This window comes from Callorhinchus milii, unplaced genomic scaffold (genome assembly GCF_018977255.1).
Source record: "Callorhinchus milii isolate IMCB2004 unplaced genomic scaffold, IMCB_Cmil_1.0 Scaffold27, whole genome shotgun sequence".
Taxonomy (NCBI): Eukaryota; Metazoa; Chordata; class Chondrichthyes; order Chimaeriformes; family Callorhinchidae; genus Callorhinchus; species Callorhinchus milii.
Window position 1 is genome coordinate 5,227,399 of NW_024704768.1, and position 16,559 is coordinate 5,243,957.

Below are 16,559 nucleotides of genomic sequence, written 5' to 3' on the forward strand. Positions count from 1 at the left end.
AACAAAATACACTAGAAAACAATAAGCAGCAAACACATTTACTCCTTAAAGAATTTTCATATTTAAATTAAATATTGCATATTGTTCAGTTTACAAGCCAAAACCCCCCACAATTATCACAGTTGCATTTACTACATTCAGTTCTGGTCAATTAAACACCCGAGAAACAGCCCGTGGAGGTGTTTGCCGAGAGCATGTGTGTTAATTCCTCACAACAATAACAATAAGATAAACCCAGGCAGGAGGTGTAGGGAAATATCCGCAATAAAACCTCATTCATAGAATCAGCCCTGAGATGCAGTTTGACAGGTGGCCCAGGAGAGGGAGATGTTGCCTTGGGTTAAATTCCTGTCAAATCAGTCAATAAATCACTGATTTGCAGCAATTTAAATTACTGCATTTACGAGTTTTTAGTTATAATACCTCGTAATTCCCCTCTGCAGCCACAAGCACAGAAACCAAAAGCAAGAACAATGTCTAAAATGCACCGTCTTTGCACAATTGGCTGCCTCGTTTCGCCCGCAAAATACAGTCACTACACTTTACAGTATATCTTGTGAAGCGCTTTGAGACGTCTCGAAGACGTGATAAGGCGCTGTATCAAATGCAAGGATTGTAATTATTATATTTATTAAATTGGCTGATAATGTACAGTCCAGCATTTTAAACAATGCCGTTAGATAAATGTTTTCTTCCAGTTACTTTCTTTATAAAAAAGGTATAAATGTGAACGCTCGCAGACTAAATGCATTGACGGTTTTTATCAGGTCCTGTGTTCAGGTTTGGTCGGGGATGTGTGAGCCCGATGGACCCTGACTTGGAATGAATGGATCTCATTCTCAATTCACACACACACACACACACACACACAGGGCCGCTGTGGGATCAGGTTAAATAAATAGCAGCGAATTGCAATCAATCGACAAACACATTGCTCTCAGTCTCCGCGTCTCTACAGCAAACAGAGACACAAAGCATCATTCACAAGTCTCTCACAGCTCAGGCACATTCCAATGCGTACTTCAGAGGTAACATAACTTGCAGTAATAAAATGTCCCAACTTATTGGAAACCGAATGAGGAGACACGATTATTTCATCTTAATTTCCAATTTAAGATAACCTTTGTGTAACTGGTTATGTTTTTTTTAGATCCTCGAATGAACTGATATTTCGAAAAAAAAATTAAAAAGCGATTAATCAGTAACTTCCAAGTCTGCAATATCAAGCCAACAGCCGTCAGCCTTCTGCTTCCTGTGGAGCGGTTCCCGGTGCCAGAGCTACTGTGGAATATTTCAAAACTCAAATAATTTTGGACCGAGTAGTAATTGGCATTTTGCAAACACGTTGTAATGGACAGCGCCGCACCTCGAGTGCACCCCGAGACACACACACTGTGCGTGGGGGGGGGGGGGGGGGCTGTGTGTGAAGGGGGTCTGTGTGTGGTGGTGGGGGGGAGGGAGCTGTGTGTGTGTATGTGTGAAGGGGGCACCAGTTCACTGCAGCCAGAAGCTGGTGTGAGTGGCCTCTCACCCACTGTGGACGGTAAAAGGAGATGAAAAGACAAAGTAACCGGAGATTTTCAGGGACCAAAAATCTGGCGCCTTTTTGAGGTGTGAGGAACCCAATTACACATAACTCCAACCTCACCATCATATAGAACCCGCTTCAGCACCTGCAGCCATACACCCTCCCCCCCCATTCTAATCTGACACGTTTATAACGTTAGATAACATAAGTGAAAATAAAAAATGGCAAGTTTAATCGACGCAAAATATTTCAGTTGGGATTCTGTGGATGTTTCATTACAGCTAATTCCTGCAGAATGCGCTCCGCGTGTATCTGTATCTGTTTTTTTTGTGTGTGTGTCACCCTCACTCTCTGTGCCTGTATTTGTCTCTCTGTCTGTCTGAGTGTGTGAGAATCTCGCTTGGTGTCTGTATCTGTGCCTCTCTCTGTGCCCCTGTGTGTCTATCAGCTTAATTCTTTGTGTCTGTGTTTGTCTCTCTGTCTGTCTGAGTGCGTGAATCTCGCTTGGTGTCTGTACCTGTGTGTGTATGTTTGTCTCTCAGTCTCTCTCTCTCTGTCTGTGCCTGTCCCAGCCTCTCTGTGTCCATCTCTCTCTAGGCCTTGTGTGTGTCTCTCTCTTTGGGTCTGTGTGTGTATGTGTCTCTCTCTCTTTGGGTCTGTGTGTAAGTGTGTGTGTCTCTCTCTCTGGGTCTGTGTCTCTCTCTCTGGGCCTTTGTGTGTAAGTCTCTGTGCCTGTGCGCGGTGTCTGTGCTGATGGGAATGACAGGCGCTCAGGGTGTTGGGACAGGAATGTGCCTGAGACGAGTCTGGGCCCCTCTGCACTCCCCCAACCGCTCGCACTGTCACCCATCAATCTTTATAACACTTTCTATTACCTCTCTCTATCTCTCTCCCTGGCCTCTGTGCCCGTGTTGGGCTGTAATTGCCAAACCTTTAGACGAGACATTCCTGGACCCCCACCCCCCACCTCTCAATGGGGCTATTATTCTCCTGATTTGAGGCCCGGCTCAGGAATCTAGACATTCCTTCCCCCACAAAAGTTCATCAAATACAATTACTTTCGGAAATTTCCACACGTTTTCAAAAGGTTTTAACATTTCGAACGCTATGAATTCAAAGCGAACAAACAGATCAAGACCACTTTGGGATTGATGATGATATTATAATTATGAAACTGCAGGAACAGGATCCTGTGCAGATCTGAAGGAATTTAAATCCTCAAAATGCCTGAAATCTCAGCTTTTCACTGCACAAGGGGATCAGAGTCACAAACCAGTAGAACAGTTACCTGTAATATGTTCTTGTGATTTCCACACCGACACATACAGACACGGTGACACAGAGAAAGATGAGGGACAGATACACACCCACACACAGTGACAGAGAGAGGGAGGGAAAGATAGACACACACACACACACACACAAAGACAGAGAGGAGAGCGAGAGAGACACACACAGACATACACAAATACACAGAAGACACAGAGATACACATACACACAGACAGACAGCGAGAGAGAAAGACACAAACACATAGACAGACACAGAGACCGAAACGCAGACATAGGACACAGATATGCACAGGTGTGTGGGTATCTCGCACTCACAAAGAGAGGGAGAGACACACACCCACGGGCTGAGTCCCTAGAAACTGTTTCCCGGTGTTTCACAAACACTTTAAACTTTCAAAAATGTTTCCTAAAGTCTTGGCGGAGTTATTTCCCAATTGCTGTGGTTACTGTTCATATCTTCCTGCGGGGATATAGAGATCCCCAAAGCCCCAATCATACACACACACCCCATCACACACACACACACACACACACACAGCCCATCACACACACACACAGCCCATCACACACACACACAGCCATCACACACACACAGCCATCACACACACACACACACAGCCCATCTCACACATACACACACAGCCCATCACACACACACACACACAGCCCATCACACACACACAGCCCATCACACCCACACAGCCCATCACACCCACACAGCCCATCACACCCACACAGCCCATCACACACACCCACATACACAGCCCGTCACACACACAAACAGCCTATTATATACACACACCCCATCACACACACACGCACCATTACACACACAGCTAATCACACACACAGCTAATCACACACACATACAGCACATCACACACACCCACACAGTCCATCTCACACACTGCCCATTACACACACACGCGCACACATACACAACCCATCACACACACAGCTAATCACACATACAGCCCATCACACACATAGCCCATCACACACACACACCCACATACACAGCCCATCACACACACACATCCCAGGGAAATCAACACATTACATAATCATTTCAAAACCCATTCTCCAGGTTTTTACCATTTTCCCATTATAAAGGGTAATCAAAAAGTCGTGATAACTATCCTATTATCCAAAACAAAAATACCATCAGTTCTTTAAAACTTATTAGACATTGCAAATGGTACCACAGCTGTTTGGTCACTCTGCACTTTCTCTCTCTGTCTCCATGAGGAATATTGCGGTGAAATGACATCCGACAAAATGCCTTAATGACTGGGATGAACTTACAGGTGTCGGTGTGTTGCGCTGTGACCGCGACGAGGACGAGGAGTTGTGAGGCTGCGAACAGCGCGAATGTCCGTGTCTCCATCCTGAACATTTCTAACAGTGACACATGCGCAGAGCGCGAGCCGGACACGTTCCACAGTCACTACACCGACTCGGCATAAAGTCAAAACCTGGCGAACGGGAAAACTAACGTCCAGCAGCGACCTGGTCCCCGGCAGCAACTCACACCGTCTGCTCCACACCTCCAGCTGTTATATGGCGGGGTCTCCCCCCTCCCCCTTTGGGTAGTCTCCGCCCCCAGCCCTCCCCAACCCTACCCCCCCAGCCCCCAGCTAACCACCCCCACCCCAGCCCACCCCCAGGTCCAGCCCCCGCCCCCCGTGCCCAGACCCGTCCCTCAGCCCTGCCCCCAGCCCGGCCTCCAGCCCTCCACCAGCCCCTCAGACCCACACCCCCCCCTCCCAGCCATCAACCCCCTCCTCCGTGCCCAGGTTCAGAACCCAGCCCTCCCCGTATAATTACCCCCCTCATTCCAGTCTTCCCCAACTAGCAGCCCCGAGCCCCGACCAGTGAGCCCCCCCACACATTCCCCAGGACGCTTCACAAACTTGCGTTAAGAAGTAAATGTGTAAAGTCGCCGCACAAACAAACCGCAGCAACTAAAGTGTACGGAGTTTTTTTTGCGCACAAACATAGACCCAGATGCCGCTAAACCTGCCGCAGACACTAAGCGAGGAACCGGCAGTTTAGCGGCGAGAGAGAGTGAGACTCAGACCAACCCGCAAAAGGCATCTGAGGTGATAGCGATGGGAGACGTGGCGCGGGTTCAGGAGACATTGGCTGATACACTGACGTTAGTGTTAGTTCGGTTCCTCCATCCATCGCCGGCGCATTGCCCTGAGCAGATTTTCAGAGGGAAACAATTTCCTACAAAAATATTCCTGAAAATTTCCCCCCATTTCCCACGGCCTCAGCTACCCCCCAACATCCAGCCAACCCATCCCCCCCACACCCACCGCACAGCCAGGCTCCCAGCCACCTTCCCTCAGCCCCCTTCCCCAACCCATTCCCCAGCTCCCGTTATCCCAGCAAACCAAAGCCCTGATGTGTAGGATGGTCCTTGTTGGACAAGCAGCAGGAAACTTGCCAGACCATGCTCAAAATGGCAAGGTATGAGGTTTCAGCTGGTTAGACTCCAGCAATTCCCCAACGAGCACTCTGAGGTCCCCAAGCCTTGTGGCTTGCCAACCTTCTCTAGAATTAGGTAACCAAAATGAGTCCCTCAAGGGAGAGAGTGCAACATCCGTTACATTAAATATCTCTGGAATTTCGGTGTGTAGGTGGGATGGATTAGACTTCTCAGTTTGGTTTGGAGACTCCTAAGCATGGGTTTCCACACATGTCTGATATCTGGTTGACCAAAAAGTAATTAAGAATGAAATAAATCCATTTGTGACCTCCAATGTTTACCTGACTGCCACCTGCCTCTCAAACACAGGACCATCCAACTGGGCATCAGTAATTCAAATGTTTTTGACTGTCCCTTCTACCCCCCCCCCCCCCCCCCTCCCCCTCCCCCTTGATTGCCCCAGTATGAGAAGCGTTGTTCATTTTTTCTAACTGGTTTAAAGATAATGAGGATGTTCACACAGATGACTGGATTATTTACCCCTGGAAAGCGATCCACCCATCGACCAACAAGCAGATTCTCTTTTACAATTTTTTTTTTGTTATTTTTCCTGTAGTTCATAAAATAATTTACAGAAAACCAGCTTCAAAATGAAAGTTTGTCTAAGAATTTGACAAATTCTGGACTCTCCAAAATTTGCATTAATAATGGAGTAAATTTACAACAGAGTAGATTTAGTCCCAGGTGGATCTTAACTTCAAGTTAGAACCTGTCTGAGGATCATCAGCCCTAGGGTTGGGGATGGAATGCAGAATTCGCTGTACAAACTGCATTTGAAGCAGAGTCCATGGATTATTTTAGAAAGGAACTTTAACATTCCTCTTTTCAAGCATCCACCTAATTCTCTTTTAAAACAATCCATGAAGTAAGTCTGGCCTCAAGGTCTGTTTCTGTGGCTGAGAATACAACATTCCCTCCACCCTCTATAAGGAAATAATCTCAGCACAAAATCCTCTGAGATAGTTTAAAATATAAGGGTGATTTTAAAATGAATTATAATATTGACTCCTCTGCCCCCCACCCACCCCCTCTGCCAGCCAGTCTGCGCACCTCTTCTCCCTCCACCCCAGGGGAATAGTAACCAGGAGACACATGTCACACATCTCAGGTTAAACATGGAGAAAATTCAGTCCTTTCACTCTGAACCCCAAGTGTTGGAAGAAGTCAATTTGCTTGAAAAAGTCAGCTCTCCCCACCCTCACCACCATCTACTTCTGATTGGCTGCTTCCCATCTGTTAAATTAATATTTATTTAAGGATCCCAGGTGCAGGGTCAAAGTTCACTGTGCAGCACACCAAGGAGATTGGGAAGAGGAAGGAGGAAATCAATCAAGTAGAAATTTGAAGAGGCCAACAAGAGAGAGGTTCAGGAGATCTTATCATCCATAATTTCCAACTAATTTCCTCCCAGCTCAGGGCACCTCATCCAGACACCTGTTCAGTCTTAGATGACATCTCAGAGTGGGCTTTCTAGAGGTATGTAACATTTTAAATGGGAATGAGAAAGTAAATAATAACAACAATTATTATAATAATCTTTGCACTTGATATAGTGCCTTATCCCATCATTGAGATGTCTCAAAGTGCTACACAGGATATACTATAAAGTGGAGTGACTGTATTTGGTGTTCCATAAAACAGCCATGAAACCAAAGCCATAAACCCCGAACAATATATTAGAATGTACCAAGACAGCACGACAAGATGTTTAGAGTTGCAAAGGAGATTTCAGGGCACATACTGAGAAATATTTAATTCCCAGAGAGTAATTAACAACTGGAACAGGTTGCCAGGAAGCCATAACCCTGGGACTCATGCAAAACATAGCTTGCTACTGTACTCAGGATGAGCTGCACAGTGACACTAATCCCAGCCACACATCTCAGCTGTGGAATGAGGCTTTGGTCCTGAAACACATTGAAGTCTGACTCTGTGACCTTTGAACTGCTAACTCCTCTTGATGATGGTCAGAAATTCCCAATGTTTGCCAACAGTCTCTGGAACGTCGCAGGATGGCAGGGTCTCTGATGTGAGGCAGTTCACAATCAATCCTGTCTGGAGCTCTTTCTGCTGTCTTTGCACTGGGTTTGCTCACAGGGAGTTAGTGCAGAGGATAGTAATTAAATGGATAAGATACAGAATTATGCCTTTTAGCTGCCTACCATCAGGTTGTAGAATTACAGCTCTCGGTAGACAAGTCTTAGCAAAGGCTCTGTTGTTATCAGGTCCAAGCTTCACTGTTAAAATAGCCCCAAGGCACTCTCCCTCCACAGCCCCCATTCCCCATCAGCAATGCCAATCAAGTCACTCTCCTCCTTATTTTCCTTATTTGTCTCAGTTTTAGTAATAATAATCCTTGCATTTGATATAGCGTCAGAGGACATTTCAAAGTGCTTCACGGGATTTGCTAAAAACTGCCTTCTCTTTGTGAATAGTGCTGTGAGATCTATAATGTCTCCTTGAACCAGCTCAAACGGAGCCTTGGTTTAGCACCTTACAGAGAACAGTTCCTATGTAAATGTAGTGTTGTATTGTATTGTACCTCTGACAACGCCCCCCCAGCACTGCACTGCACTGCTGTGTCAGAGGTCAAAGTATTGATGTGAGGCTTGAACCCTCAACCTTAAGACTCTGGGCTCTGTGCTGCCGAATGATCCAGATTGTTGTCCCAAGCTTCGCTCTTGCCAACATGCAACTGATGTTCTCTGGAATCTCCATCTGTTCCATCTGAGGCTTGGCCACTAGAGAGAGCTGCTGAGCAAGTCCTTCATGTAACAGAAAATAACCTAAATCATAGAATATAGACATTTACAGCACAGAAGATAGGCGGCAGATACCTCTTATTGGCCTCTCCCACCTGCACTGTGTAATGGTGGGAGGGCAGGTAGAAAAAGCTATTGAGAGGCAGAGGGAGGTGCTGTCTGTCTGACCTGACACACTCACAGAGAACGGGCTGAATTGTTCTGGTTGTTCTCACCTCAGGTCAGAATGCGGTCTCGTCTCTGACCGCCAGCTCCCAGGATAAGACCAGGACCTGAGAGAAGGTCGTTAAATAACAGCAAACACCAAGTCCCATCACGCAGGTTTGTGTTAAATAATGAAAACCAGCAGCTGCAAGGTTCTGCAGTTAGACACTGCCGCTACGCACAACATTTACACCCCCCCCCAAGCATTTATACCCCCCCTCCTCTAGCATGTACACCCCCTCCTCCCCCAGCATTTACACCACCCTTCCCCCAGCATTTATACTCCCCCAGCATTTGCACCCCCATCCCCCAGTATTTACACCCCCACACCAACATTTACAGCCCCTCCACCCCTCCCAGGATTTACACCCCACTCCCCCCATTCCCTTCCTGGGCTCAGCCCCCACCCAATCTCTCTGGGCTCACCACCCGTCCGTATTTACATACTCCTCCCATCTCACAGACTCTCTATTGTTACGTCTCACCCCCTCCTCGGGCTCAGACCCACCCTCCCCCAGGCTGATACAGGGGATGGGCGAGGTGTGTGTCAGGGGCATGTGGTTAGATCTTAATGGTTTGAGGTTTACTGTAGGGGAAGAGCAGCCGACAAATCCTTTGGGAAGACGACAAACAGTGATTTAGGGTCTGTACAGAGTGAAGGAGGAAACTCATTAAATCAGAGGCTGTTACTGCAGAAGATCCCAGCACTGTAGCAGTGACAGGAATGGAAATTAACAGAAGAAATGAGAAAAGGTAATTTCCCTCCAAACTCATAGAAACCAACTATGCCACCAATCCATTCCTGGTGTTTGTCTCCCTATTAACCAAATCTAAACCAGCTTTCTCACTGTTGGGGTAAGAGCAGGGGTGGGGGACTAGTTGGAGTAAGAGTGGGGGAGTGGGACTAGTTGGTAGCTCTTTCAAAGAGTCGGCACAGTATATTCTGTGAAGCGCTTTGAGATGTCTCAAAGACTTGATAAGGCGCTATAGCAAATGCAAGGATTATTATTATTTATCCAGAATGTTTGGCTGAGATATAACATTGGCCAAATACTCTGAGCATCTGCTGGAGGGAGCCAGTGAAGGGTTTCCCCATCTCAGCCATTAACAGGCAAGCCGCCCCAATCACCAATACCGGTTTCCTATTTCATCTCTGCAGCACATCTGGAAGCAATGTGATGACAGAGTCTGGAATGTACACTACCCCCACACACAACAGTAAATCTGCCTGTCAGCCTCAGAAGGCAGGTCTGCTTCCCATTGTGGAGCTCTCTCTCTCTCTGCTTCTCACTTACGCTATCTCTCAGTGTCCACTCTTTATGGCTTTTCATGAAACATAAGAAATACCCCTTATACCCTTTGACACAATACCAGCCACAGCCAGTTCCCCAGCAAACTGCCCAACATTGGAAGAAGCTGCAACCTCCCTTTGGGAGAGTGAGAGTCTCAGCTGGTGTGGGAGAGGGTATGCGCTGGTTTAGGTGGAGAATATTAAGGGTTGGGCTAGAAATGCCAAGAGGAGAGGATTGGAGAAATGAGGTCTGGAGAAGATGGAGGCATTAATGAGGGTTTCGGCTATTTTGGGATGAGCATTCCAGGACTCTACCTTGCACAAGTTGGGGTGGGGAGATGACTGAAGGTGAGGTCAAAGAGGTCTTGAGATGGACCTTGGAAGGAGGAAAGGGAAGAGGCGAGGTGAAAGGATTTTGGGATGAAGTTCCAGAAGTGGATCTGAAAGGCTGAATGGCTAATGGCTGATGCAGGGCAGGATCCTACCTCTCGAGCGGAGAGAGTGAGCAAGTTGTTAGGGCTTTTGAAGGTTAGTAGGTTTGGACAGTGGGAGTGAGAAGCACCAAGTGCTACTCCAGGCTCCTCGCACTGCACTTCAGTCTCTGTAACCCAGATTCTCGCACACAGGAAGCCTCTTTAAACAGCAACAGGGCCATTATGAGACCTTGTTAGTCAGGATGAGGTAGGGTGTAGATGATTCGCATCAGAGCACATGTCAGGTTCAATAACACCGCTTGATAAACCTGCGGACACAGAGCAGCAACTCTGCGGATCTAAAGTCCGAAACCCAAGGGGCAGGAATGTCTGGCAATTAAAGTGCACAGCGAGTGCCCACTGTCTCTGGTTGCTGAGCCAGGCGAGTCTGTAGTACTCCAGGGCACTGCTAATAGTAACACACAGGCATAGTGATGGGTTCCTGTTTGTGCCAGATACCACAAACTCTCTCTATAAAGGCCGGTGGCCTCTTACTGTAACATTCAACAGTCAGTCAGCGTATTGAGCAGTACATGTTAACATGTAGACTTGTTTTTCACATCTTACCTCCTCACCCCCACCATCTTTCTTGTTTTTAAGATTTTCTGAGCTGGGAACTGATTAAGGAATTGTCCCTTGTTTAAATTCAGAGCCAACATGTTTCCGACAGGAATGATGGGCCTGGCCTGTGGGGGGCCTGTAGGGGAGTGGGGGGGGGGCAAGAGACGGGCTTGTTTTCTTTGAGACATGTTTTAGTGAGGCTAGAAGACCCTCCCCTCCCCCAATACAAACACACAAACTCCCTCTAAATGACAGTCTTTCCTTCACATTAACACTGACACACACTGGTCTGGTGTTGCCCCCAACCCCCCTCTGGCTGTGAGGAGCAAAGCTCAGGTTTATTTTGAAATGTAATAACAACTTATTCCAAGTTAAATATATCTAACATCCTCTTAAGTAAATGAAAGACTTCAACTTAAAAAAAGTCTGTAATATTCTCCCCAGTGACTGCACCTCCCTGTCCTGAACCCAGCTCCCAAACTCTTCCAGCTGTCATTGTGTGCAAACAATATCATCCAGGATTCCCAACTTAGCTACAGCACAGGTGAGAGACACAGTAAAATTCTCCCTACACACTGTCTGTCCAGGCTTCCCAGGTCAAAATAACATTGCCAACTAAGCTGTTCGCAACGCACAGGTCACAATGTGACTGATTATTATTGTCAGTGAGTATTGATAGGCCCCCTTTCTCTTTCTCTCGCTTGGATCAAGGTGTGGGCCTGGCTCAGTCAGTAGCACTCTACTCCAAGCCACAAGGTTGAGAGTTAAAGGCCCCAGATCAAGTCTACAGTCTACGCTGACGCTTCATTGCTGGGGAAGCGCTGCATTGTTGGAGGTGCCATGAAATGGTAAACCGAGGTCCCGTTTGCTTGTCCAGGTGGGATGGAGGTCAATGGAATGCAGTGACTTGTGGCGAGGAGAGGGTTTGGGATATGCAGCAGGGGGAGGGGCTGAGGGAAGCAGGAGGATAGGAGGAGATTCAAGAGATAAGGAGGTCCCGGCAGTGGATGGGTTTGTAGGTGATGGTGAGGAGCTTGAAGTCAATCCATTGGGAGGGAGTGAAAACTAGGAAGGATGAGGTGATGGGAATGCAGAGGCAGAGGAGTTTTGGATGTGCTTGCAAATGGTGGAGGGAGGGAGACTAGCAAGGGGGAGCACTGCAAAAGTCTAATCGTCTAAAGTTTTAAATTAAGTCTAAATTCAGAGTAAATTAGTTAAAATAGACTGGCACTAAGTGGACCACTACTAACAAATCACTGACCAGCCATTGATCAGCACTGACCAGCCACTAACTCTAACTGGCACTGACCAGCTTCTGACCAACAATAACCGGCTGTTGCCTCTCCACCTGGGGCCTCTCTCTGAGGAGATGGACGTTGGGACGTCCTCCCGACGTGAAAGGCGCTCAATAAATGGAATCTTGTTGTTGTTGTAGACAGTCACTACACAAGACATTCCGTGTCGGAATGTAGTGAAATTCCTCCACAAATCTCCATCTTCTTGGACGGAGCTGAGATCTGGAAAGAATGTGTCGAGACAGTGAAGGACCGACCGGCCACATTCCTAACATGACACTTCAACCCCGTGATCCCTCCAGCCCTCACTCCGAGTCTTTAACTAATAAATATGAAACCTGGGGGGGATTGGCGGGGTGCTCATGTCTTGTTGGTCAGGTGAAGCAATGCATGGCTCCCACCTACTGACTCTCAGCCTGTGACCTGCCCACATTGTTAGCTTTGCTTCTATCTTTAACTGGTTCCATTATTTTTTGTCTTTCAGTGAATTTAACAACAGCAACAAGGGACAGAAAGAGATGGTGGAGGGTTTGTTGGCAGGGAAGGAAGTGGATTTTAGACAGATGGGGAGTGATTGAAGATGGCTTGATTGATATCCGAGACGGTGAGGCCACGTGAGATCACCAGGTCAGTGGTTATGGGTGGCGGAGTTAACGTGGGATGAGAGAGGAAACGAGGAGCGAAATTGGTGGACATGAAGCAGGCACGAGAAATGAGAACGAAGTTGTCCAAGATGAGGAAATGTTTAGGGCAGAGGCTGAGGGAACTTAGAAGGAAGATGTCAGAAAGAATCTACACAGTGGCTGCTATTCACTGTGTATATACGCAGGATCCGTATGCTCTGTATAGTCTGGTTGCTGTAGCTCAGTGCAATGGTGGGTGTTTCCTTTACCCCCCAGAGATCAAGTTACAGCACAGATATGTTCTGGGCGTGGAGCGTGTGTGGGAGGCACTGCCCACATTCCATGGTCACACTTATGGAATTACCACAATTTCCTTCAGTTTCGCTCTTTGGCACGTTCCTTGGAACGACGAAAGTTTGGATTCTCTCGATTGCTGCAAGATTCTGAGTATATCCCTGCCCACAGTCTCGTCCAAACCAACTTCTGACTGATCACATTCACAAAGAAATGTTTGCAACAGCCATTTATTTTCAATAGTCATTTGGTCTTTTTTTGCCACAAAAGTGGAGGTTTCTGCAGGACAGAAATGTGCCCCTGGTAGGAGGGGATTGTTAGTTGTGCTGCGGCGAGAGAGAGAGAGAGTGCAGGGGAATAAACCTGCTTTTGTGTGTTCCTCGCCAGCAGCATCTGGCATTGCTCTGGGAACAGTAGCCTGAGCCTGTAGCCTCTGGTGACACACACAGTCAGGCAAACCTCACTCAACTTAACACTTTCATGCAATAAAATAAAATGTAGAAATGAGAAGGTTTAGACTCTGAACCACCAGCTTCAAATTCACAAGCTACTCCAACTGCTTCCTGTGTGAAGGGCGGTAGCCTTAGGTCAGGAGGTTACATCTGAATATATCTTTGGGGCATCAAGTGGGGTTTCTGAGACTTTCCCCTGGAGACACAGTAGGTGTTGTGGGGTCCAAGATAAGTGCTGTGTATGGGCTGTGACTGTTGGCTTTTAATGGGTCGCAATACACGGGGAAGTGGACACATTGAGAACTGTGCACGTTCCCATTCCCAGTCTCTCCGATAGCCAGACTCTCTCCCATTGGACTGAGGCTGGGTGTGAATGGGATGAGATTAATTCTGCACCAGCACTGCAAATTCTCAATAAATGAGCTCCAGACAGCAAAGGTGAGTGCCCAGAGATCATAATGCCCAGAGGTCATAGTGCCCAGCGGTCTGCACAACTTAGATCTGAGAGGTCATAAATATGTTTTATTGTGTAAAATGAGACAATGCTGGGATACTGGGCACCTTAACTCAGGCCTGACCCCAGAGACAAGATCAGTTTCCATGAAACAAACCTCACCGGCCGACTGACTAAAGCTCAAACCTATTAAACTCCACATGTGAACATTCTCTGATCTATTTGAAGTTCCAAAACACCATGAAACGTAACCGCTCAGCACTGTGAGCAACATGTGGAATAGACATTGTCCAGGCCTGAGTAAACACAACATTTCCAATTTGTTGTTTTGTTTGCCTACAAAATGCACAGTCACTGCCATGGACAGCAGATCTCTGAAAGTGTTTAAATGCCATTGTTGCTATATGAAATGCAAGAATTATAATGTTCATACTTTTGCCCAAATCTTAAACTGTAACACAAACGATTTAACACCGAAAACAGGAGAATATAGATCTCTGATTTTTCTGTTTACTGTGAATTACATTTAATTTCTGAACAATCGCGTCACACTTTTATTAAACAAAGTGGGTGAATTTAAGTCATTAAGAAAACAAACACCACTGTTTGCTGAGGAACCTTTTTCATTCAATCCTCAGCACAAGAGGCTTTCTGCAGCTCAGCACCAAACCCTTCATACAATAAGCTGCTTAACAAGCCCAGCCCTGACCCCACACAAGCTTGGACTGAGTAAAAATGAGCAAAGAGAGCGAGGGTCATCAGTGTGAGCGCTCATTGGCAACAGCCACTGACCCAGTGCAGCACCTCAATGCCCACCCGAGGAGCCATCAACTAATGAGCTTAGAATTAATTAGGGACACATAAAATGAGTGAAAGCAGAGATATGGTTGCTACGGGAATGTTCCAGCGAGACAGAATCCGTTGTGTACAGGAGGCCGTCAGCACCAGGCAATTACGATCTCGAGGAATCAGGTAATGAGGCTGAGCAAACACGTCAGCCTTTTTCACACATCCTTAAACAAAGTGATTTACTTCAAATGAGCTGTTCAAAAACTATGAAGCAATAATCTTTGTTGGTGTACGGTCTGGAGACTGCACTCAGTAACAGCGGCCCCATAACTGGCTTCAATGCCCTTTGAAAGGAGAGGCGAAATAACATTAAAACATATCAAAGTGCTTCACAGGGAATGGCTGACCAGTGTAGTGACTGTGGTAGCCGACTTGCGCAGAACAATGCCCCACACGTAGAGGCTGATGATCCCCAGTGTTAGAGCAATCAGCTATGAACAACAATTAGACAAGCTATGGCTCTTCAGTTTTCACAATGGACAACTCAGAGTGGACCTTGTAGAAGTGTATAAACCTTTGAGTGGGATCGTAAATATAAATCCAGAACAATACTCTTGCACAGTAGAACAAGAGTACTGAGGGCAATTTCAGGACAGATACCAGGAAGTATTTCTTTTCACAGAGGGTTATTTTCTGTCTCATATACAGACCCTCAATATCAGACTCAGCTTACATAGAATGTACAGCAGAAAAATGGGCCATTTGGCCCATTTAGTTCATGCGTTTATGCTCCAAATGAGTCTCCATCCATTCCTTGCTCCCTCCCACACCTTCTATTATGCTCTCCCTCATGGGAACATCTAGCTTTCTCTTGAACGTATCCGCACTATCTGATGCAACCATCACTTCAGGCAGCAAGTTCCACAATCTCTCTACCCTCTGCGTCAAGTAGTTCCTGCTGAATTCTCTTAGATGCCCCAAGTCACTATCTTTTGTGGAGTCCTGTAGCTCAGTGGTTAGAGCACTTGCTTTGCAAGTGAGAGACCTGAGTTCAATTCAGGCAGAGGGCGAAACCTTGGGCAAGTTTCCTTACTCCACACACCTAATAATAATCCCTCCAAAACAAACCAATAATAAATTGGTCATTTTCAATCTACGACTGTTTTTGGGACATTGCTGTGCGCAATTGGCTGCTGCGTTCGCCCACAAATATACAGTCAATTCACTTTACAGTGTATTCTGTGCAGCGCTTTGGGACGTCCTCCCGATGTGAAAAGCGCTATATCAAATGCAAGGATTATTATTATTATTTTATTATTATTATAATACATGTGTCCTCTGATTACAGATTCCCCAGCATGAGGGAACAGCCTATTTATGGTAACCTTATCAAATCGTATAATTTTAAACACCTCTATTGGGTCCCTCCTTAAACATTTTTTCTCTAGCGTTCTCAAGCCAACCCAGCCAGTCTCTCCTAACAGCAGTAACCTGCCAGCCTGGTATCATCATCGTAACCCTACATTGTACTCTCTCCATCACTACTATATCCTTCTCTTTCACAGGCTCTCAATATCAATCTCAGTTATAACACTCTCTTCCACACACTCTTAGTATCAATATGTATAACCTCTGTTGCATACATTAGGTGTGTGTATGTGTGACATCGCCAGTGGCTTGGTTGGAAGCTTCAGTCTGTAATGAACCCAAAGGGGAGCAGTGAAAGGAAGGGGCAGAGAACCGGCCTCTCTGTGGCACTTTTCCATTTTAACAACCAAGTCTAACCCGAACCGACACTAAAAACTGCATGAGGCGTTCACACAGTTTCCACATGAGCAGAGCAGTAATCACGAGGAGAGCCTGGTGCTGAACTTCACACAGTCGCCAGACCAGGGACCTGCTAACATGTGACCTGATTCTGTCACAAGTGAAAGTGTTGGTCACAATAGTGAAGGTTGGTTATTGCATTCACAGAGAATGAGTATGAACATTTGTAACTCACGACCGCATTATAATCTATCACCCTTGTTGTCATGGGGGGGTGGCG

At 46.6% G+C, this 16,559-nt stretch overlaps 1 protein-coding gene across 2 annotated transcripts in view; it reads right to left on the reverse strand.

The window, feature by feature from the left end:
• The window catches only part of LOC103189947 (collagen alpha-1(II) chain), a 39,866-nt gene extending 35,531 nt beyond the window's left edge, over nt 1–4,335 (reverse strand). For both annotated transcript variants that reach the window (XM_042344211.1, XM_042344210.1), the window contains exon 1: nt 4,126–4,335. In XM_042344211.1, coding sequence (XP_042200145.1) covers nt 4,126–4,216 — 91 coding nt within the window. In that variant the 5' untranslated portion in view covers nt 4,217–4,335. The remainder of the gene's footprint in view (nt 1–4,125) is intronic.
• Between the last annotated feature and the right edge of the window lie 12,224 nt (nt 4,336–16,559).